Genomic DNA, 25,317 nt, shown 5'->3' with positions numbered 1-25,317 from the left:
ATTTGCCATTAGCTCCAAGTGAGTGAACTATAAGCATGTTTTACATACTGGAAAATGCGAATCATTTATAGTCTGAGCATTGCAGTTTCCTAAGAGTCCTGTGGTGCCAGTTGTATAAATTATAGCTGGAGAGGCTGGCCTCATCACTCACCTCATCAGCTCTCTTACAACCCAGTGCCAGATTTAGAAAACCATTTTCCACAAAGGTATCGTCTACTCGGGACCAGGACGTTTGAGAGCCACTCTATCCTGGGATGGCCGTCAACTCTCTTCGCACCATGCCTTGTGTTGGTTGGGAGGTGAGACAAGGCTCTACCGGCTTTGGTTAGGCCTGACGTGCTCATCATGACCTGGAGTGAGGACACCATACATAGCCCATCTGGATATTCCACTAGGGCCCACAGCTAGCTGTCTTGGGACCCCCCACAAAGACAGCACTTTAACCTGCTAAAACAAGGCTCTGTTAGTGTACTCCTTCATGGAAGGATATAGGTTTCAACATGAAATTATGCTGTATTCACAGCTGCCACTAAAAAGACACATCAGAGATAATACCATTCAGGGGCTTAGGGAATGATAAAACAAGTATCAGTCCCTTAAAAACAATGGGCCACATTGCATCGTTGCTCTTATCAGCCAAGGAGCTGCTGCAGATGTGTAGCTCAGACAACATAAGGCGCAGAACTTCTCTTATATATATATATAGGCTAAAGTAGCAGTCCTTCATGGGAAAACAGGCCTACATTGGGGAAGGAAGGGAAAGATTCCTAGTTTGTGTCATCTCTATTACTGACCCCAGAGTATAAAGTTAGACCTGCTCAAAAGGAAATCACTTTTGAATATTTGTTAGTACCAGGTCTCGATGTCCAAAGGCCTATGCTTGGGGATATTTAAAAGAATTGTTATCTTTACCCTCAAGATAGGGTTTAAAACACAGTTGGAGAAACAAGATATTTATCAGACACTTGCTTTCATAGCCTTTGAGGTAAACTATACTTCTGGTACTTTCCCAGATAAATGAGAAAGGAGCTATTGTGTTCTTCCCCAAGTCTTTGTTTGGCTATTTTTGGACAAAAGGTGACATAAGCTCATATTTTTCCATATTTGTTCCTCCAGTATTTCATATCTTTACATTCTACCAGCTGTCCATGTCAGAAACCCACAAGCTGTCCTAGACTCTTGTCAACTGCCCCTGGAATGGGTTGATTACTCTGGGTCTCAGTGCCTTGCCAGCTTTCTCATCCATTTGCTCCTCTTCACTCATACTGTAGGCTCATTTACATTCCCTCTTGGAATACTGCAACACCAAATAGGTCTCTAAACCTCAAATCTACTGCCATCTCCAACTAATCAGCCCAGCCATTGCCATGGTAATTTTCCAAAATAAAAAGCTAGAAGTATCACTTCCTGTTTAACATCCATCTTTTGTTTATGAAAATGTAAACTCCTCTTCTTAGAACCCAAAACCCCTTTAGCATCTACTCACCTGTCCCACAAATGTCATTCAACCTGCCTGGGCTCTACTGTGTAATTTCTCACACCTGTCATCCACAAGGATCGCAGGGCTCCAGGAAGCCTTGGCTGACATCCTCCCTCCAGAGCTCTGACTTAAATGACCTTTGTATAGCTTCCGTAACTCCCATTATAGTCTTCGTTGCTGAAACCACTTATCACACTTCTCAGTAATCATTTGTTTATTTCTTGGGTTACCAAGAGGGTGTTATATATTAGTTGAAATTCTGTTGCCAGGTCTTAGCCTGTAACTGACACATAATGTTTAAAGGACTGACTGAAATTCTTGGGGACTGATGCTCTAGCATTAATTTTCAGTGGCACATTCTCTACAATAGATCGAAAAGTAACATGAAGTTCCTGAGCTTCCCTTCCCCCTCCAACTCTGGTTATGTGTTTCATTCAGAGGACACTGAGATTTAAGATCCCCAGAGAGCCTTCCCACTGCAGGCCCTAATCCCATTTAGGCTTTTATCCTAGAGAGCTTTGTAATTCTGCCTAATTTTGCTTTTTCTGAGGTAATATAATGTACTGATTTCTCAGCTGCTACAGCAAATACCATGCAATAGGTTAGCTTAAACAATAGGAATTTATTGGATTACAGTTTTGAGGCTAGGAGAAGTCCAAAATCAAGGCATCAGCAAGGCAATGCTTTCTCCCCAAAGACAATGGCATCCCAGGACTGGCTGCTGGTGATCCTTGTCCTTGGCTTTTCTCTGACATAGTGAACGTGGTAGTGTCTTCTCCTTTCTCTTCTGGGTTCCATTGACTTCCAGCTTATGGCTACTCCCTGTGGTTTCTCCCTCTGTGTCCAATTTCCTTTGCTTATAAGGGCTTTAGCCATATTGGATTAAGTCCCCCACCCTCCACATTCAATTTGGGTATACCATAACTAATAATATCTTCAAAGCTGCTATTTACAAATGGGTTCATCCCCGTAAGACCAGGATTTGGGAACCAAAAATGTCTTTTGTGGGGGCCATGATTCAATCCCCAACAATCTACCATCTGGACTCTAAAAGAAATGTTTTTCCTACATACAAAATACATTAATTCTGCCACAACATCCCAAAAGCCTTAAGTCATTTCAATAACAATAACTGTCATCAAAATTGGTTATGGATGTAGTTCATCCTGGGGCAAAATTCCTATGTCTAATGGACCTATAAAACCTAGAAAACAAGTTATCTCTACAGTATACAGTGGTGTGACAGGCATAGGATGAACATTCCCATTCCAGAGAGGAGAAATTGGAAGGAAAACGGGGGTCAGATGTCCCAAATAAGTCTTAAACCCAACAGGGCAAACTCCATTAGATCTCAAGGTCTGAGAGCTATTTGTGGCTTGGTTCTTTGTCCTCTGGACCTGAAGGAATGGGAGTCCCATTTTTCCAAGCACCTGCTTCCATAGTGGCAACACTTTTCCCAAACACTGGGATGAAGGCCCTACCCTCTCTGAGCTTTGTGGTGGCAGCACTGTCCCCAAATAATATGATGCAAGACCCATCTCCTCCTACTGCTGGGGAGGATGGCCTGCCCCCTCCAACTGCAAGGCAGAGCTGCCCTTTCTGCACACAGGATGGGCCTACTCTCTTGGCCCAAGATCTCTTTGTGCCAGACCTCAGCTTCCATGTTTCTTCCCTAGAAGTCATTCTTCCTTCAGTCCCTCCCTTCTCTGTCCCCTCCAGTGATTGCTTCTGTTCATATAAATTTCACAAAAACCTTGTTTGCTTTGTGTGCAGTTCCGGGGGGTACAAGCCATCGGACAGTAGGATTTTCCCTAGATCCTGCGTGGAAAACTATTTCCCATCCTGACATCCACTGAAATGGTTAATAGGATCCATGTTCAACCACACCTTCTTTAGCAAAGGGTGGTTCAGTTAAAACCTCAGCGTGGATCCCTATTCTCTGGGGAGTCACTTCCGAAAACTCAGGAAAGCTCCTGATAGAGCCATTTCTAGCCCTAGTCTCAGAATCATCAATTGCTGGATCCTCCACACTTAAGAGTTTATTTCTCGGCTTCTCCCATTCCTCTTGTGTATCCCATTTCTCAGCTACAAGGAGAAACCAGGCTGCACCTTCCACACTTAGCTTGGAAATCTCCTCAGCTAAATTACCCATGTTCATCTCTTACAAGTTCCACTTTCAATCTGATATCAGAACATAATTTTGCCAAGTTCACTGCCACTTGATAGCAAGGATCACCTTTCTTCCAACGTCCAATAACACATTCATCATTTCCTCCCAAGGCCTCATTAGAAGTACCTTTAACATCTATATTTCTACCAACCATCTCTTCAAAGCAATTTAGGCATTTGCCATCAAGCACCTCACAATTCTTCCAGTCTCTACCCATTACTCAGTTCCAAAGTTGTTCCCACATTTGTAGGTATTTGTCATAGCAGCAATCCACTTTCCGGTACCAGAAACTGTTTTCATTTCCCAGCTGCTAAAACAGATACCATACAATGGGTTGACTTAAATGATGGGAATTTATTGGCTCACAGTTTTATAGCTAAGAAAGGTCCAAAATTGAGGCGTCAGCAAGGTGATGCTTTCTCCCCGAAGACCGTGGCGTTCTGGGACTGGCTGCTGGTGATCCTTGGTCCTTGGCTTTTTCCTCACATGGCAGTGCACAGGGCAGCATCCTCTTCTCTCTCTTTTGGATTCCTTTGACTTCTAGCTTCTGGTTTCTCCCTGTGGCTTCTCCATGTACAATTTCCATTCCTTATAAAGACTTCAGCCATGTTGGATTAAGGCCCACTCTCATTCAGCTTGGGCACACTTTAATAACAGCGTCAAAGGTCTTATTTACAGATGGGTTCACACCCATAGGACCAGGGGTTGGGACCTGAAGATGCCTTTTGTGGGGGACATTATTCAATCCCCAACACAAAGATTGTTGATACGATGGTAGTGCATCCTCAAATTAGTCCTAAACCTCCCTTTTTGAGACTAGTTGTTATAAGTAACTGTTCATCCAGCATTTCCTCCTTTTCACCTATACCATGTTGGTGAGCTGAGGGGTTGATCTGTGTATTTGTTGCCGTGGTTCAGTAAATGCTTCATTCATTCTCTTCATTTTAACTAGTAAGTATATGTACTCTGAAGATCTGGGTCCTACTTGCAGGAGGGTGTTTCATGGTCACATTTGGAAGGGGGAAAATGCAAAGTGCTACCTTTAAGGTAGTTTTCAAGAGCAGCGAAATAAATAAATCTTTCCAAGATTCACAGTAGGACCAAATGCTGCCAGCTCTATGAGCTTTGTATTTCTCCTATATCTAAGAAAACTGGTACTATCCCTAATTTCAGTCTCTATAAATGAATCAGTTGTTTGATACTGTTTTTGTGAGGAAATAATTTACACAGAGTAAAATACATAACTTTTTCATATTGTCCAAATGCAAAATTCCCATGAGTTTCCACTTTTATATTCCACCACATAATTTTCATAATAACCAGAGTTATGGAACTTTAAAACAAGGATGTGTATTCCTTACTTCATCCTCAATGTTGAGTAAAAAACTGGAGTTAGGTTGAGGGTGGGGGCATTATGACCTCATTGTAGGATAAGTAGGAAAACAGGTGATAATTAGAAATTTATTAAAACCCAAATCTCCATAAAAGTAAGGAAGGTACGGAGTATGAGCCAAGAAAATTTCTTTGGGTATAGAACGGAGGCTTCCAACCTGGCTTCTTTGTAAAAGCATTCTTGGTGAGGTTGCAAAATGTCAGGATAATGGTATTATGAGTTGACCAACACTTTCACAATATCAGTTAGTCATCATTTCAAATCCAAAATGAAATTAATGGCTGTTAGAGGGATTCTCTTCTTTGCTGAGTCACATCCCACAGTTTCCACCCATTTTAGTTTATACCCCTTCCTCTAATGGTTGGCCTAGAGAGTATATAGCTAGTCCAACTTACTTTTGCCTTTTTTTTTTTTTGCAAACTGTTCAGCCAGTGAGCCACTGTGTGTAGGTCAGTTCCTGTCTTTGGCTTTTAAGATCTGTCCTGCCATAATTTTTAAGAAACTTTAGATTGTGTCCACTTACTGAGTGCCTGCTTTGTTCCAAACACTGAGCTAAAACTGTGTGGGGAAGTGAACAAATCATTGTCGGCCCTTAACTAATTCGTTGAAGCATCATCATCACACTCTGGTAAAAGATTATTTTTATCAGCTTGTCTGTAGACATTTTGCCTTGAGTCTTCACTTACTTAGCCTCTATAATATACCCTTAGAGATGCAAACATTATAAAGAGAGTTTGTGTAGTTTTTTCCATATGTTAAAGACTGGGGCTTTCCATTTGTGATCAGTCTCTGGGTAGCAAGAAATAACTTGCCATGGTTCAGTATACCCACGTTAACTTTCTGTTCCTAGGTGATTTATACACATTTATTCCCCATCACGGAAATATTTGTGAAAAAGTGTCTTTGTTCTCAACAATAGAACATGTACCCTCAGAGCCCCTGAGCCTGCCTAATAACTTTTATAATTGTTCCATTAAAATTATCAAATAAGAAATGCTGTCAGTGGCGGAGGCTTTTTCCAGCTGTCCTTTTATTTCCCTTGTAAGTGTACAGGAAGCTAGAATATTCATTCTTATTTTTACAAGATTTCTACATGAGTTAGCCCAGATACCCAATTTTGCTGAACGTGCCCAGTGCATAATCTTCAGATCTGTGTTTTCTGAGAGTATCACCTCCTTGCACCGAAAGGTAGAGATCATCACACGTGCTTCTAAGGTATGTTGGTTGTCTAATTTAAAAGATAGTCTTGCCCTTATTGAGGGTCTAGGAGGAAGTTGGGGGTGGGGAGAGACAGACTAGAGTCCCCTTGGAGAAAACCTTTAGGGCTTAAGAGTGTGTGTTTTTCTAAGTGTAATTGTAATAGTTATCCTGCCCAAGTGTGTTGTGGCGGGCGGGCGGGGGGGGGGGGAAGGGAGAGAGCAGGAGATAGATTGAGAAAGAGAGGGCGAAGGGAAAAAGAAAAGGAGAAAGAAAACACAAATATTACCAAAGTAAAATAAACGCTTTCTAATGACACCCTGAAAGGGAGGGATAGCAGTCTGTCTAGAGCTGAATTTTGCTTTCTTTCTCTACCCTGAAATAAAGGAGAATAAAATCAACCAAACTTCAGAGAAGCAGGGGGATTGACAATTTGAAAAATTTTTACTTGGAACAAAAGAGAGAGAGAGGAAAGCAATGAGATGGGGAAGCTGAAGAAAACCCCAAGCAGCTTGAAATTGTAAAAGTTAATAGACATACCAGCAAACACTTAATAAACATGGCCTGTGGCCTAAAATGTGTTATTGTAGTTCTCCTCTGAGGATTATACCCATGAAGAAGGGAGGACATACCTGCTATTATATCTACTCTACTTTTAACTGGACTGTTCATATACATAGACCCAAAACAGGTTCTAAAATGGAATTAAACCCCTTTGTACTTAGAAGTCATCAGAACTTAAGCCTACATATAATTTTCCCTTTTATCAATTAGTAATTTAAAATAATTTTTTAAAACATAAAACAGGCTCAAATAGAACTATGAATACCAATATATAATCATCAGTATTATAATGTGTGTGGTTTATAATTAATTCATGGAATGGGAAGGAATGATTCTGTTAATGTATTTTTTGAGACACTTATGGTTTAGGAAAGTGCATTTTTCATTTCACCAACTGTTGATCCTATTGGTAACAAACTACTGAACAGCCTAAAGGTCACTCAATAAATATTTGTTGTTGAGCGAACATTGGTACATCATCACTTAGAGTTCAAGGCCATAATGATTTCTGTTTGCTATCACAGGGTTTGCTGCACATGAAGAGTGTGAAGGATATTTTAGCTCTCATTCTGGCTTTTGGAAATTATATGAATGGAGGGAAATAGGACTCGAGGTCAAGCGGATGGATATAGCTTAGAAATTCTGCCCAAACTCAAGGATGTCAAGAGTCGGGTAAGTGTTTATTTTTCATAATGAGTGTCTATGATCTGTCATTATTTTCCTTCTATACCTTTAATTTTTTAAAATTTTAAAAATGAATTATTCCATTCATTTCTGTCATTTATTTTAGAACACGACCATTTATTTATTTCTATCATTTATTTTAGAACACAAATCTTTTTCTGTGTTTACTTTTGGCTTCTGAATAAAGATAGGTTTTTCATTTTAGATCTTATCTTTGATGACAAAGTCCCCACCCTTTGTTTGCACTAAAATACACAATAAGGTGTTCAACTGCTCATGCAATGAGTGCATAAAACAGAGGGCATACAATATTAGCCTTGGTTTTTTTTTTAATTTAATGTTGACCACTTGTAATTTACTGTTTCCTGAGTGGCAGAACAACCCTGAATCACCAATTGAGCTGAGCATTTGAATTATTCTTTTGCCCACCACAACAATTGAGCTGGGAGTCTACTGTCAAACTCTCTACGGCTGATTATCATTTGGCTCCACACCCCTGCAGAGCTACTTCTTTAGAAACAACCAGCCCATATCTTGGCGTCCCATGGTGGGGCAGGGGAGCGGAGGGAGGGGACGGAAACACACTGGCACAATTAGAATTAGACCCATGTGAACAAGACACAAAGGCTGCCTTGTGGAGGGCCCTGCTTGCCCCTGGCCTCCCAGGGTCATAAAGTGGCAATGGTGTTCCTTTTAAGCTGCCCTGATTGTTTTTCACGCCATTAAGAACACACATTTTTTGAAGGGTGGTGACGGGGAGGGATGGTTTTCTTTTCTAGTTCCTGGTTCCCTTAGCACTCCCACCCCCTCCGGCCCTTGGCTTTATGCCAGAAAATATTTTTGTTGTTTGTTGTTCATTTTATCCCCTTTACCTCAAAAGTTTATGGATTATCTAGTTTTTTTGTTTAGTTTTTGTACAAAAAAGTAGTGTCATTTCTTTGTATGGATGGCATAAAAAATGGATGGGACAAGAAGGAAGGAGGAAAATCTTGCCAGTTCTAAAACAATATTCGAACCAGGATTCACAAATTGGAAGTATTGGTACTATAGACAGAGGTTTTCAAGCTCTCAACTATATAACATGGCACATTCTCATGTGATTGATTTCATTTATGTTTCTCTTTTAAACCTAGGATAATGGGATTAATCTAGTGGACTATGTCGTGAAGTATTACCTGCGTTACTATGATCATGGTAAGAACTGGTATTTTGGTGGAAAACTACACTCATGGGGATTTTGACTCTTACACATTATTGGCATCCAGAAATTGAATTGATGGAGAGAGGGGTGGATGAATTTCAAGTCCAACATAGAATTTGAGAGCTCTCCAGCCTCCTTGGTTTACAGATGAGAACACTGAAGCCAAAAGAGTTTAGTAGATTCTAAAGGGGATAACGCTTAAAAAAGGGAAGCATTATTTGGTAGCACAAATCTACCAACTATCAACACAGTACATCTCAGTGCTTAGGGAGACCCAAGGTTGTCTCAGTGCCTTATGACCTTATTGTGAGGTTTCTTTTGTGATGTTTAAATCCCTTCAGTAATTGGTTAAAGTTGAAACTGGATTCTAGGATGCAGACCAAAATTTAGGAAATTAAGATGCAGTAATGCCCAATATTTTATCAGTAATGTTCATCTGAAAACAGATTGAAGCCTTGGAATTTGAAATCCATCCTCTCTGCTTAGATTACATTTGCAATTTGAAATAAAAATTACTGTGAAAATCCACCTGCGCACAATCTTATGTGTTTTATTCCTTTTCATTAAATTGAGAACAAGGAGTCCTAGTTTTGAGAAGAAAGAAGTAATATTCTAAGTTGTTGAGAAATATAGCAATCAATACGAATGGAAAAAGTCTCATAAGAAAATGTTGTTAGGACTCCTTAAATACTCACATAAGCAGTTTTTCTTAGGTACTAGGAGAAGAAAAGTAAAGATTTCATGGCCTTGTTTGCAAAAGGCCTGTCTACAATTTCATCCAGAAGACAAGCTGAGTTGAGCACTTACAAAACATAATTGAGACTCTTCCATTTCTCCTACCCTCTTGGTGAGCATATCTAACTGTTCTCAATACATCTGTAAACAGGCTTATCATTTCTGTCCTCAACCCAAACTTCTCCTTTCTATTTCTATTAAAGATATCATAATTTTTGGTTATTCAAAAGTGAAGCCTCTTTGAGTCCTCTCTGTCCTTCAGCTAAATTGTTTCTGATGTCTTTCCCTTTTTCTTTCATCCCTACTGACCCCAGGTTGTTCAGGCTTGAAGATGGCTCACCTGGAGAGTTGTAATTGCTTCCTAGCTTGTGTTACTGCTATTAACTCTCCACTGTGATCCATCCCCACCTTGGAGCCCCATTGCTCTTTTTGCATGCAGTTCTGATAATATCACTTTTTTACTCAAAAACAGGAATAACTACTCATTTCCATGTGAACTAAGACTTTGCCCAATTTAATTCTGATCTTGGACACCTTGCTTTTATTCCTTTTCTTCTATACATATTCTATGATCCAACTCAAGACTTACTATTTTCTAAACAAACTCTGTGGTTTCTTATGAATGTGCTTTTACTTCTGATGTTCTCCATACCTGGAACTATCCTTGTGTTTAGCCTTTTAATAAAATCTCTCCTTTTCCTTATTAATCCCCCCAAGAAATAATAAATTAAAATATATGTTAGAGGAAAGCTCCCAGTGACATTAGCAATAAATAAATAAATATCTATATATATATATATATATAAAATAGACTTAACCAGAAAAGTGTAGACCCATATGAAGAGATACACATAATTTTACTGAGGTATTTAAAAAACTTTATAAAATGGACATCATATTCATAATTATAAAGAGTCACTTATTCCTAAACAACATAAGTTTTACCCTATTCAAGTCCAGTAGATTTAGAAACCAACAAAGAGACTCTAAATATTATACGTATAAACTTGATCAGGGTTTTAAAAAATTATAATGAAGAGAAATTCCTATGTTCATACATTTAAGTGCATTATAAGGCTGTAATAATTTAAAAGTGTGGAGTGAGAGTAGAACAGATAAAATAGCTCAAGGAAACTAAATGGAAATGTCAGAAATAGATCTAAGTAAATATGTGTTAAGTATGAGATAAAGGAGAAATTTCAAGTGAATGGAAAAAGGAAGGAATTAAATTATCAAATTATCTCCCCTACCTCATACCAGAGACCAAAATAAATATCTGGATAGCAAGAGAGTTAAAGGTGAAAACAAATACCAAAAAAAAAAAAAAAAAAAAAACTTTAGTATTTGATTAAAAGTTTTAAAAAACTTCAGTATCTCAAAAATGACTTAACACTAAATTCTAAATAACATACTGGGAAAAATAGTTGTAACAAAATAGGTAAAGAGCACTTCAGAATCAATAAGAAGAGGACAACCTACATCTTATCATAAAGATAAAATGGTGAAAGAGACCACAGGCAATTTTTAAAAGACAAATAGAGGATATAAATCACCAGTTAGATTATCTAGTGAGTTCAAACATGAAAATATATAATGAGGTGCCATTGTTTTTAAATGATAAAGCCTTGTCTTGGCAAAGATATACAGAGTTAGGAATGTAAATTGGTCAAAACTTTCTCTGGGCTGTCATGCACAATTGGTCAAGTTATTCGTCCCTAGATCAAATGCACCTCATATCTATCCTGCCCTTAACATCCTGGGTACTGTTTATAGGGTACCCTTTTAAAATTTATGGAAAGATGCCATCTGCTTGTGAAGCTGTGTGCCCAAGGAACTGTGCCTACTACAGGTGCCACCTTTTTTCCTAATTCATACAAAGGCACTATATAGGTTAGTCCTAGAAATATGTATAACCCAGGAATTTTTAGCTTTAAAAAATAAACAAGACTTTATTTCTCTATTTTATTTATAGTAATTTATAATAGCAAAATATTGGTAATAACCTAAATATCCAAGTGTCGAGGCTAAGGTCAAATAAATTATGTTAGACCATAAACCAGAGTGATATACTGCCATGGAAAGTATGTAGGAGAAAAGTTAATGAAACTGGAATGTATGCTTGATCTGCTTTTAAATTAGAAGTGTGGGATTCAAATATGTACATATTTCAAATGTGTAAATATAACTATGTACACACAGAAAATCTAGAAAGATACATGTTAAAATATTTTATTATTTCCGGGTAGTAGGATTCTAAGAGATTTTTGTTTTCTTTCTTTCAATTATTAAGTGTAATGAACTTGTATCGCATTTGTAAAAGGGAAAAAGTGTATAATCAAAAACAATTTTGCTAGACTTCAAATCCAGTCTTACATGGTGTGCCTCTTCCATGAGATCTCTTATTTCCTCATCTGTTACTCATTTGAAATCTGGGTATACTTTATTTGGACCTTTCTCATGGTAATGTCTTATTCTGCCTTGTATATGGTCACCTACGAGCAATTATCTATTATGCTGACATTGAGGTCCAGAACTCATTGTTCAGTGTCTATAGAGATCATTTTTTTTTAGTGTCCATAATGCACTGTAATTATCCACAAGTGTGTTAAAAATGGCATCCATAAAGAACTAGGTATGAGGAGGTAAGAGCTGTTTTCTGGTATAGTTGGGGAAGGCTTTTTGAGCTTCAGGCAATCGAGAAGCTTCGGTCATTATGTACACACCCTAAGTTCTGACAGGAGGAACCAGTGCGGCAGAAGAATTATCCTGAAGAATCTCAGGAGGTAAAGTCTCTAATCCTAGGTTGGCATGGCTGAAATTTTCCTATGAAATATGACTGTCATTAAAGAGAGCTGAACCCAAAGGAATCAACTTCACAGAGGAAAATCTTACAATAAGAATATGCTAAAACATGGGATGGCTCCATCTAAGAAAAATAAGAATTCCACATTTTTATGGTGCTCTTCTGGTTTTCACTGTGCAAAATACATTTCACTCAACAAGAGTGTAGAATTATGTGATTTATTAAACCTTCCCTTCCCTCTAGCAGTATAAGTGATGATTTTTGTGGTTAATGGTGATGAACAATTAGCTGAAGAAAGATTACTCTTGCTCCAAGCTTCCTTCCACCCATGCCTGATATTTGGTCCAAGTCTAGCTCTGCAGAGTTGCAAAAAACCTGTCTGAGCCATGTCTTTTGAACTCTAATTGAGATACTTTCTCAAGAGCTGCTACCAGACTGATTTGCTCAGCCAAATTTTCTCTTTCTCTAGCTTGAAAAAAAATATTGAAACCAGGACTGAGTCTGATAAAAAGTTCTGGAAGATAGAAAGTGATATTGTACCTGAATTCTTCCAGTATAGATTACTGTGGAGCTTTGTAGATGTTGTTCCATTTTGACATTCAGACTAGGGTACTTCTTCCATTGTTTTTAAAGTAATAAGTATAGGAAGGGGAAAAAAAGTAAATTGCTCATGTAAAATGTGTTCTGATAAATGAGGAAAACCACCTTCTTGTAGTGAAGCTAAAGTTCTTAAAGGAGGAGAAGGGGTCTAAGGAATTCATGAACCACAAACAGTATAATGATAGATTAGATGTCTCATGCTAAAGGTACAGACTTTCCTGAACAGTGTTGTGTAGGCCCTCAGTAATGGTGCTGACCAACTTAAAACAAAGTTTATTGATATGCCAGACATTATATACTATACCAAAAACAAGACACCATTCCTGCCTTCAAGATGTTTATAATTTAGTGGGGAAGACATGCAAGCTAGCAAGGCAATTTTTAATAAATGTTGGTAAGTGCTGTGATTTGATAAGGACAGGTTACCAATTTGCCCCAGATTACTAGGGGCTCTCTGAGTACAGAGAGAAACACCCAAGTGATGGGGGTTAGGGGCAATCTTTGAGGAAGCGACACCTGTTTTGAGACTTGAAGGATTTAGTGAGTGTGTTAATGTGGAAAGGGAGGTATGTCAAGAGGCTGGGAAGTGTCGGAGAGGCACAGTTTTACAGACAACGGCCTAGAGGTAAGAGACTGTGGCTTGTCCTATTATTACATGAAAGTTTAAGGGAGGGAATTGGAGAAACAGGGAAGGTAGAAGTAAGGCTGGAGAGGTAGACAAAGGCCAAATCATAAAGTTGTTGTAGGGAAGACAGACTGTGAAGAGAAGCTGGTATTGTTGTCTGCATAGAGAGAGAAATAACTGAAGACTGGCTGAGCTATGCAAAATGCAAAGCATATATTAACTCACAGAAAGCAAGATAGGCTGAAAGAGATATTTGCAGCTCAGCTTATCTTTCACAGGCTTATCTTGAAGGTTTTGTCCCTCAAAATGTTTGTCAGCTAAGATCCTCAATTAGATATAGCTGTGGAGCTTATCAAAACTGTTCCCAACCATGCCCTCAGGAAATATGTCCTATGATAACCTGAACACCATATGGAAAAGCTTTACAAATATATGAAGAATTTGAGCACTTACATACAGACACAAAAAAGTTTTAAACTCTTGAGGAAGGTGGGTAAAGACATAAGGGAGAGTAATTGTTTCTTCCATTGTAGTACCATCTTACCCAGCAACTCCCAAGTCAGACCCACTGGCATACCCCAAAGACGACTTACCTAATTGCTAGCATATGAAACTCAAGCAGGGACTTTAAATTTAAATACTTTCATGTGTTCCCCCTCTGTCTATCTCCAAGGGATAGAGTAGCCAAGATCAGGACACACCTGACAATTTTATCTTTGAATCCTGAGGCAAACAGTGCCTAGCCTGTTCCATCTCCAGCTTCAATGCCAATAAGACCAAAATGATCTTGTGAGAGAAACAAAAGCACTTCGAAGTGACCGCTCCAAATTTAGGAGGAGCAGAGGAGAATTGCTACAATACTTATTTGAACATTGAATAGAGATTTTTTTTCTGAGTAATGCTTTTGAATTTCAAGTGAATGTGATGATGGGTAGTATGATATACTTTTGTTTACCATATCTTTTAGGAAGCTGGAACAGAAAAGAGTGTTTTTCCCCTGCCCGAACCACAGGATTTCTTTCTGGCCTCCCAAGTCAAGTTTGAGGACCTCATAAAAGATTTGAGAAAACTGAAGAGGCAGCTAGAAGGTAACAGGAACTGTTCTGTTATTATGATAATAGATGGTTATTTCCTTTGAAAAAAAATGATTAAAGAGGATTATTTGCTGCTGGCTCATGGAGTAGAAATTGCTGCAAAGTTCAGTTATGATACCCTGCTGTCCTCATGAAACTTTCCATCTCTACAGACTGTTTGAGGCACTACGTTTGTGTTTCCTTCTCTGTTATTAGTGCTGATCATTTGCTTGTTATGTTTAACTACATTTTCCTACTTCTGATGTTAATAATTAATAATAGCAGCAATCATTTATAGAAAGCTTACAGTGCCTCTGGTATTGTCTACCTTATAGGTAGGAACTATATTAACTGTATTAACCCCATTTTACAGACAGTTGAGGAAAATGAGGCTTATAGAGAAAGAATGGCCGTGCAGCCAGTAAGCGGCAATCCAGAAATTGAACCCATCTCTAATCAGGGCTGATTAGAACTTTTGCATTTTCTTGGCAATTGTACTATGCTACCTCATGTGTATCAGACACACATACACACTCTTACACCCCTGTATATCTGGGTTATGTATATGAATCTAGTAACGATGCTAAGACCACAGTAAAATATTCTATTTTAGTTTAATTTCTATCTTTAATTATTTAAAATAAAAGACTGAAAGCCCCTTTTTGGCATTTGTAAAAGACAAAAATATGTCTTGCTTGGGCAGGAATTTTCCCTTGGCATTTCTTGAGTCTTGTGTTTTCACTGTGGAGACATCTCCTTGTCCAAGAATATAAATACTTGCCTTGGAGCTTGTATAACTCCAATTGAAGAGCTCTACAGAGGATTTAGTGAGTGTGTTAATGTGGAAAGGGAGCCTGGAGTGCCAAAGCAGAGCTTGAGAAAATGAAGAGCTTCAACCAGGAATATTTTTACACTAAGACATAAAATAAACATTTAAAAAATGTTTACTGTGAAAGAGTGCTCAGAAACCTAAGTCTTAGACCAGGAACAGCTTGGAAATAGGAGAGTGGGAAAGCTCTGCACCCCATGGCAGAGAGAGCCAGTTATATTTACTTCAGGCATAAAACTTGCTTAAATAAGGATAGTGGTCACAAGTGAATATTTTTACCTTGTAAATTAATTTAAACGGACACATGTTTTGTTTTTCTCCTGTTCATGTGGTTGAGAGAGTGATTTCAACCAAAAGGATGCTTCCTTTAAAATATGATATGTGAAGGTGTGGTCCTTTTTCCTCCCTCTCCTGAGGAACTGACAGTTTTATCTTTGTCTAAGATGAAGAGTTTGATTCCTATTATAATAAAGCAGAGTAAGCCGCCATGTGGCAATTTTTTCTCTCCCTCGCCAAGGCAGAATTAGGGCCCAGCCCAGTTCTCAGGGCAGCTGCAGGGGTCAGCAGTGGCAGAGGAAAACCAGTGCTTATTTACTGTACATGTCATCCCTGAATGCCCAGTCCCTCTTGTCTCTTGGCCCTTGTAAAACCCTTGGCCTGCCCTCTCATGTAGTCTTTTCATCAGAAACCTGATATCTATTTGATCTTTCTTCTTCTCTAGCACTCCTTCCAGAGACTGCTTCTTTCGGGCACTCTGGCTCCGCTGCCTCCCCTTGATATCCCTGTGAGTTCAATGATAAATAGCAAGGAGATAAGAAGAGCGAATTGGATCGGGGGTGGAGAGGCAGGGGTCTCCCTGAAACTACTCCCCATTTCGGTATACCTTATTTTCTCTAGGGTGGCTCTTAGGTGTCATGCGATATTTGTTAGTACTCGACTGGCACAGTCCTTGGTCAATTTTAAGGAAATATGTGAGCTTCTGAAGCTAGTGGAGCTGCCCTAACTTAGAGAGAAAGATGAGGATGTTCTCAAGTTATTTTTCTTCTTTGTACTGGACTTCACCAAAAGATTTCAAGTACCACAAAAGTGAACGAGCAAACTACAACCCTCCTCCCACACACATTGAATATTTAAACAAAAATGCCCTGCTAATCTTTAGAGATGCCAGTGTTTTTAGCACATGAAAGGTACCCAGTAAATATTTACAGAAAATACAGACCGTTGGTTCTCTAATGAATTTCTTTTTCTTCTAAATACCATCTGGCAAGATGGCCAGAGTTGCGGCGGTCTGTTTCATCTAATGTTCCCATTCAGGTTTAACCTCCTTTTCCATAAGGCCTTGGTTTGAGCTTAGATTGCGTGCTTAATTGAAGAGGACATAATTTTCACACATACAGCAAAGATTTGATGAGGCTCTGAGGTTTATTGTAGCCATTAAAATGTCGTGGCTGCTGGCAAAACCCCAGAAAATGTCTAAAGCTAAACCAGATGTGATTAGCAAATGTCAAGAAGTATCAGGCCCCAGTTCTCCAGACAGGCATGGCCCCTTAAAAGAATATTATTTTGAGTAACATTACCCACACCTTAACAATCGGATGTGAATTAAACTATGGTTTGGGTTGTACAGAGGTCACTGATATAAGTAGAGGTATTCAACGAGCATCTTTAAGACAGGCAAGAATTTTAAATAGCATTTTTATGCAGGTAAGCATAGCAAGGAGGTGATGATAAATAATATCAGTTACAACTTATTGATTACTATCTTTCAGATGCTTTACAAATACCCTCTCTTTTAATACTTAAAGTGACCCTATGAAGCAGATATTACTGATCTTGCAAAAGATGAAGAAACTGAAGTTCATGGTGCTCAGATAACTTGCCAAGTTCTTACAGGTGCTGACTTAGCCATGTTTCAAAACCAAATATGGCTCCAAAGTCAGTGAGTTGTATGACACAGCTCTCAGTACTATAACAAATCTTTCCTCTGGCCTAGACGTCTGATTGGAGATCTGTTAGGAAGTCAGAATGGAAAGACATGTATTCTAGGCATAAAACCTCTGGAATATACAAGTGACAAAGAGTTTGTGCGCACGTGTACACACACCCACACACTCATTCCCAGAACCACATATGCAGAACCCCAGAAAGAGACACAGGGAAGGACTTACTTTAGCTGGGGATAGAGTGGAAAAAGAAGTAGAGGATAGATGGGTTTCCAAAGCAAATAGAAACAGTATTGCATAGGGTTGAGAACTCAGGTTTTAGAATCAGATGTGTACTTTTTACTGGTTTGATGAATGTAAGATCTTGGCAAGTAACTTAACCATGAAAACTACTCATTTTCTCATTTGTAAAATGGGACAATATAACACTTACCTCATAGGAGATAATGAATGCACAGTCCCTTAGTAAGAGAAGCTTCAATAAGGCTGATTATAAGGTATGTACCTTTCACTGGAAAATGCACAATTTGTAGACTCAGGCCCATGTTATTGAGGGGAAAGCTGGCTGTATTCGTGGAGTAGCTAATTCCCAGAGCATTTGTGCTATTCCCGTACAGTGTGAAGCCAGAACCAAGTTCTTGGTGCTTACAAACCTGTTCCATATTCTGAAAAGGGCAATAATTTTGATTTCCCTGATACTGTGCTGCTAATAAAGAATAGTTGGGGGAATAGTTGCTTGCTTTCTTACTCCTTGACCTTGTTCCCTGGCCAGAACTCTCCAGGAATTCTTACCAACCCATTTGTGGTGGGCAGAATAATGGTCCCCCAAGATATCTACACCCTAATCCCTGAAATCTGTGACTGCTACCTTACGTGGCAAAGGGACTTTGCAGATATGATTAAGGGTACAGACTTTAAGATCAGGAGATCATCCTGGATTATCCAGGAAGACCCAGTCAAATCACATGAGTCCTTAAAAGTGGATGACCTTCCCTAGCTGTGGTCAGAGGGAGATATGATGACACACATGCTATATTGCTGGCTTTGGATGGAGGAAGAAGGGGGCTATAAGGCAAGGAATGTGAGAAGCCTCTAGAACTGGAAAAGGCAGGGTAATGATTATCTCTAGATCCTTGAAAAAGAATGTAGCCCCACCAGCACTGATTTTTAGCTCAGGGAGATGGATGTCAGACTTCTAACATACAGAACTGGAAGATAATAAATGTGTGTTCTTTAAGACACTAAGTTTGTACTAATTTGTTACAACAGCGATAGGAAACTAATACGCCATGCAATGAATCACTCTTTCTGAGTATGCCAGTTAATACTAGTGATATACAAACACACACACAGCATTGCTAAGGACATAGGTGTGGGATGTCCTAAAAAGTGGTACACACCAGTATTGCATGATATGAAAATCGATGCTGTTTACAAAGGGGTTCTGTGGTCAAATAAACCTAGAAATGCTCTTTACTAAAACCGTATCATAGGGATTCATTGCACATGAGCTTATTAAAGTCTCTGAAATGTCCTGAAATAAAGATATCTGTTTAACTCTGTTTAAAGTAGCATTTCCCAATTGGAAACGTGGTTTTCCTTTTTTTTTTTCTCTTTTCACTGAATACTTAGTAACTGGTCACAGAACATGCATTCAATAAAATTTGATTTAAGAAGAAGGGATATTGATATGACTATCAAAATTTTAAAATACCACTAAGATCACCATTGTTGGTTAAATGATCGTCACCGAGTGATCCTAATAGGAGGTGTTGAGACGAACAGTTAAAGCCTTTGACCCTTGATATTGCTCTTAATAACTTCCTTGGCTTCACTGTTCTCTCCGGGTTTGTTATCCATGTAAACAAACTAAAGGGGTCAAATCCTCTCTGATGTCTTGATGCCTGAAAGCCAAAATAAACAACACTAGTGTTATCCAAAACTATTCTAGTGTCACCATCCCCAAATCCACATTTGTTTGACATGATCCTGTGATATTATTTTGTCTTGAAAATTTCATTATGGTTATGCAAGTAGGAAAGCTAAACGAATTTCTTTCTATTGAGAAATGAGACAGGAACTCTTCAGATTGCATTGAGAAGTCAGCATGTTTTGCAGAGTTTATCCAGCAATAAAAACAAACTGCCCTTATTAGTTAATGATAGTTACTTTACATTCCCTGTCATTAAGGTTGGACCACTTAATCGACTAGCTTCTTGTCTTGAACATGATGCATTAGTCCTTTTTTACTGATATAAATGGGGGGAAATGTATTTAGCAGTTAACCCCAGATCAAGATATTCATAACTTGTTTGAGCATATTGGCTAAGATGCATGATTATGAGTGTGTGTGTGAGGTGCTGGAGACAGGGCCTTAAATTTAAGATGATTCTGATGAGGTCTTTTTTTTTTCTAAATATTTAAGACTATATATTTGGACATGTCTTTCTTATGTACCATGTAGAAATATATGGGACTAAAACAGTTTTGTGAAAGCAAAAGTATCTGACCTTTTTGATACCTGTTGTTGCTTATAAATGTTTTTTCTAATTCTTTTAAGCCTTCACTAAATGAGTGGCAGTGTGAAATGATAAATGGTACAGGCACTCAAGAAATGTTAAGTTCTGTATTATAAGTTTGAAGAGTAGTAATATTTCTAGACTAACTTCATATTGAAGAACATCTGTCACTTATTTTGGGTATTTTTGATCCCCATGTCCTTATTTTAAAGGAGTGACTGGATTAGCTCGGAACCATCCAGATGAACCTCTATTTTGTACAAGAGTAATACCTGAATGTTCTCCCTCAAGATGTATAGTAACAAGAGGGTATAAATTCATACATACACAGAAGTAAACAGTTCAAGAAGGAGACGTTTCTTTTTTGGTTAGATCTCATAGGATATAGTCAACATGTCCTCCATATGCAGTTGGCAGGTTGAACTCATTCATTTAACTCCATTCTGTCTCAGAGGCCCACCAAAATAATAATAATGATAATAATAATATGTTATTTAGAGGCTTACAGACAGTATCAATGTAATCAACTCAAAGAGGGAGGAGTGAGGGAAGGGGTAAGGGAGGACATGGGACTACCCTTTTTTTTTAAACAGACATTAGAGAATATGACTCTTTAAATTATATGTTTGTATAAATTTTGATAAAAATGTTTAAAATTAACAAAATTCATTTTACACATATAAAAACAGGAAGCAAGAGCATTTTTAAATGGTAGTTTATCATGGGCCTGGGCAGATACCAATGTAATGGAATAGTTTATTTGAATATGCATATGAAATTTTGACAATTAAAACTAGGTTAAAACACATAAATTACAGTCCACTCTCAGTTATAAGAAGGCAGTTTAATGAAGTTGAGGATTAGCCATGGCTTTAAAAAAGTTAGTAATATATTACTTTGAACATTAATTGCTACAAGTCAACTAAACTTTTACCTATTGGAAAACCCTTTCTCTTTGAAACCACATGGTAAGCAATAGACTCCCTATTGTTTCTCTAACAAGGTGGAAAAAATTATCTCCTTTACTGTCCCGGCCCGCGGGACGATCAACAGAGGCTCCAGCTCCTGCGAGGGAAGAATGGTATGGGACAAGAGACACGAGGAATGACAGCAAGACAAGTTTCTGATCAAGCTGCAAAACTTTATTGAAGAGGCAGGGTATATATAGCCTAAGGTAGAGGGAGTGGCTAGTACGAACAGGTGGCGGCCTAGGATTGGTGGCTGCAAAGGCGGGTGGCGGTCTAGGATTGGCTGCTGCTGTTGCTAGGGCGGATGGCAGATGTAAGGCTAGCACAGGATTGGTGGCTACTGTTGCTGGGGTAGAAGGCAGGTAGTAAAGCTAGCACTCTAGGCGCGAATCTTAAGCGCGAACGGCTATCACTTCCGTAGAAGGCTGAGGGCAACTTAAGCCGCTATTGCATCAGCCCTAGCAGTCATGTTGCATATCTCCGGCATCGCTGAGGGTGGATTTTATACATGCTACCTTAATCGTCCCCAACATCTCCTCCCTTTGTTTTTCAAAAGGATGGAGGAAGAATGCTGATCGAGCACTCTTTTGGCATTAACCTGCTGGGGGAAATAGAGGCCTCATTCCCCAAGTTGTTTGTGGCTCTGTTTTTCTGGGGAGGGGAGTTTTTGGCAGAGCAAAACCCCTATGCAAATGAGGCATATTTCTCAAGGAGCTCGAAAATGGCCTTTAATTGTTTTGGCCCTCCTTTGCAGTGCTTTGCCTCGCACCCAGCGGTACCAATCATAGCATTCGCTAGAAGCATATTTTCGAGTTATATGCTGCTCCCGTAGGAGGGGGTTTCTTACCCGTAAGGGTGGGTAGCAGTCAGATGATCTGGATCCAAACCCTGGTCAGCGAGGTGAAGCCGGTGATAATGCACTTGAATAGGCTTGCTTAGGGCAGAGTCAATTTGATCCTTAACTAGCTGTATTATTCTTTTTATGGCCCAGGGTGCAAAGGATATTATAAGGAGTATGGTTACTAAGGGGCCTAGTATAGGGAGGAGGTAGGGGAGGATTTCATTAAGCCCCCAGGAGATACCCCCTTGGGTTTCTCGCTCACGTTTGCGATTTTCAATTCCATCACTAAGTTTGGTCATGGAATCCTTAACTATGCCAGAATGGTCAGCGTAAAAGCAACATTCCTCACCTAGCGCAGCACAAAGCCCTCCTTGCTTAAGGAAAAGCAGATCTAAGCCTCTCCTGTTTTGGAGAACAACCTCCGATAGGGACGTAAGGGATTTTTCAAGATGGGTAATGGAGGTTTCAATGCGGGCTAAATCTTCGTCTATAGCAGCTCTTAGGTGGGAGAAGCCTTGGTTTTGGAGAACGATAGAGGCAATTCCGGTGCCTAGGCCAGTAATACCTAAAAGAGAAGCAATAGTAACAACCATAACAAGTTCTCTTTTCTTTCTCAGCGTGGCTGGAGATTGCGCGACCAAGTGGTGATAAAGGTCTTCCTCTGTATGAAAGAGGACATGGGGTAACACAGCCACTAAGAGGCACATTTCCCCTGTTTCAGTTAGGGCTTTTGCTGATACGCAAGGAGTAAGCCCCGTAGAAGAGCACAGCCATTTTGCCCCTGTTGGGGGGATATAGAATTTACCAGGCGATGGAGAGGACGACTGTGCGCATACTGTTTTTAAGGAGGCAGAAATATTACCAATACAATGCCCAGAGTGAAGAACGGATTGCATGGTGAGACCGATTTTTCTTGCATTCCAAGGGCATTGGGAAGGATTGTCTTCATTAGAAGTATTAAACGTAACATTAAGAGCTATAGCATCATAATAAGGAGGCTTGGCAGAGAAACACAGCCAACAACTACGAGTAAAATTAGGCTGGGAGGAGTTTAGAGAGAGAAAGGTGGCTTGGAGTAGTGGCCAAAGCGGGCTATCAAACGATATGAACGGGCTTGAGGACGACAATATTGGAATGTTAGTAAAAGCGGGGGTAGTGGGGTGAATTTTGGAAAGATTTGTACTAGGCATGCTCGGGACAGGAGAGGTAGCTGGAGGCGCGAGCACTATATTTGGTCCAATGGCAGAAGGTTTTTGCTGTACTGCTTCCTTTTTTATTACGATAAGAGTTCCTGGGTCGGTTGATGAAAATAAGTAGATTCTAAAGCCCCATGTCCGACCGTTTAACCAAGAGTTATCAGTGGGGAGTTGTATGGTGAGATTTAGTTTTTCACAGTTTGAGTCACCAAATGTAGATAAGGTGGTGCGTTTACCGAGTGTGCAGCCAAGGGGGGACCATTTTAAAGTTAGGTAGCGATCAGGGGCGGAAGGTTTCCAATTGGTAGCTAATGTTTCACACCCCCAGTATGCACAATAGTACTGGTTGGGAGTATTGCAATATTGTTTTCTGGGGTTGGAGGCCGGGCACATGTAATATTGGGCTTTGTTAAGGCATGGTGTGCCGTCTGAACATTTAATTAGATCACTGGCATAAACAAGGAAGGAGGGGCGTCCTGCTGTAATTTGGGTTTGCACAATTTTGGAGTCTTCCCATCGTGCCAGGGTCCATTTCCAAGGCTGGTGGGGATTGGGATCAAAGATAGCGATACTTGGCTCACTAAGCATACTTTGCAAGAGAAAATGTAAGGTGGCAACTTTAAATGGCAATAGGCTTAACAAAGCCATACTAATAGAGGCTATTGGCTCTTCTTGTTAAGGGAGACAAGCTAGCAAAGTAATACACCCTACGACGCACAAATATGCTATAGCAAGCAGGAATCTTTCTAACAGATTCCAATCTTTTGGGGCAACGGTTGCTAATCCAGCTGCAAACAGTAAAGCCAGAAAACCAATTAATAAAAGCCAATAGTAATTCAAGTGGTAATTCATGTGATTAGTGATGGAATAAACCTGTAAGCAGGACTTCTTTCCACTTCCGGTTGTGTGCGGGCTGGTCGTCTCCGGATGGGTTATAGCAGGAGTTATTGATGCGCTGGAAGAGAGAAGAAAGATATTTTTCTCAGGGAGAGGCTTCTACCCTGGAAAGGTTATTATTAAGAGGAGGGGAGGGAAGTGTCTCAGGGGTTTGTTTCGGCAATGAGGAATTAATATGTTTTATCAGCCGTTCTGGAAGCCAATGAGGACCTTCCCTTTGTTGATCATATATGCAAGCAGAGCCTCGTCCCCAAATAATCACGGGGTCAGGCCCATTCCATTCTGACGTTAAGGGGTCACGCCACATAACAGTGGCTTGTTGCGTTTGTGTTTTGGAATGCCAATGTCTGTCAGCTGCAGATTGTCCTTCATCATCCAGAGTTAGGAAGTTAAGAACAAAAAGAGCATGATGTAAAAGGTCTCGAGGTCGTTGTTTTGTGAGATTGAGAGTGCTTTCGGCCAGGCAGCACAGGGCATTTTTTAAGGTGCGATGTGCTCGTTCTACTATTCCTTGCCCCTAGGGGTTATATGGTATTCCCGTAGTATGCTTAATTTGTAATTGTTGACAGAAGGTTTGAAAATTTTTTCCAGTATATCCAGGCCCATTGTCTGTTTTAATGATTTTAGGTTGGCCTAAAGTAGCGAAGCAGTGCAGTAAATGAGAAATAACATGCTTCGAAGCTTCTCCTGTTTGCAAGCTAGCTTGAGAAATGGCCAGGTTGCTTACAATTATAGCATGTTGGAGGCTTTGCTTGTGCCGCGAAATTTTTGTGGTGCGCTGCAAAATTTTGAAGAGCAGCGCCAATAGCTATTCCAAGGGTTTGAGTGGGCCCGATGCCAGAACAGAGCTTTATGTAATTATTAAGATTGGTATTACGAAAGGGACGGATTGCTGCTTGGCAGGCAGCGTTAGCATTCTCATAGGCAAGGTGCTTGATAAAATCACTTTCGTTTTCGCTAGCCCCAAATAAACGCTCAGCCATGTTTTGCAGACGGCTAAGGAAATCGGTATATGGCTCATCAGGCCCCTGTCTTAATTTAGCGAGAGAGGCAGTGGCGGCGCCCTTTTGCGGAAGTTTTTTCCATGCTCTAAGCGCGGCCGTTTGTATTTGCGCTAAGAGACCTGGGGGGATTTGAGCCTGCTTATCATTTTGATGGTAGGGACTTTGACCTAAAAATTTATTTAAGGACCAAGTTTTAGAAGTGGTCTTACGGGCATTACGGGCAGCATATTTTTTACAATGCTCCTCATAATCGGATTTCCATAACAGGAAATCACCGCCAGACAAGGCAGCTCTGGCTAGCTGGAACCAATCGTTAAGAATAAGTTCCTTTTCACTAAGGCTTCCCAGCAGAGCGAGCGTGAAGGGGGCGGTAGCGCCATAATCACTCACTGCCTTTTTTAATTTCTCTAGATATTTTAGACTAAGTTTTTTATATTTAGCTGTTGAGGTGGAACTAGCTTCCTCCTGCTCTCCTTCGCTAGAGTCGGGGGAATCTGATTTATTATTCTCCTCGCTATCGCTACTAGAATCGCCATTTTTGGAGCCGGCGACACCATTTTGGGAGCCGGCGACACCATTCTGAGAATCTTGAGTC

General features: G+C 39.7%; 1 protein-coding gene across 1 annotated transcript in view; it reads left to right on the top strand.

The window, feature by feature from the left end:
* The window catches only part of FMN1 (formin 1), a 423,214-nt gene that overhangs the window by 259,915 nt on the left and 137,982 nt on the right, over window positions 1-25,317 (top strand). Inside the window, 5 exon segments of the mRNA XM_037834370.1 lie at window positions 6,129-6,258; window positions 7,329-7,400; window positions 7,402-7,476; window positions 8,622-8,679; window positions 14,418-14,540. Coding sequence (XP_037690298.1) covers window positions 6,129-6,258; window positions 7,329-7,400; window positions 7,402-7,476; window positions 8,622-8,679; window positions 14,418-14,540 — 458 coding nt within the window.

The sequence above is a fragment of the Choloepus didactylus genome, chromosome 4 (assembly GCF_015220235.1).
Source record: "Choloepus didactylus isolate mChoDid1 chromosome 4, mChoDid1.pri, whole genome shotgun sequence".
Classification (NCBI taxonomy): Eukaryota; Metazoa; Chordata; class Mammalia; order Pilosa; family Megalonychidae; genus Choloepus; species Choloepus didactylus.
Note: the sequence above shows the minus strand (reverse complement) of the source record. Positions and strands in the feature narration are given on the sequence as shown.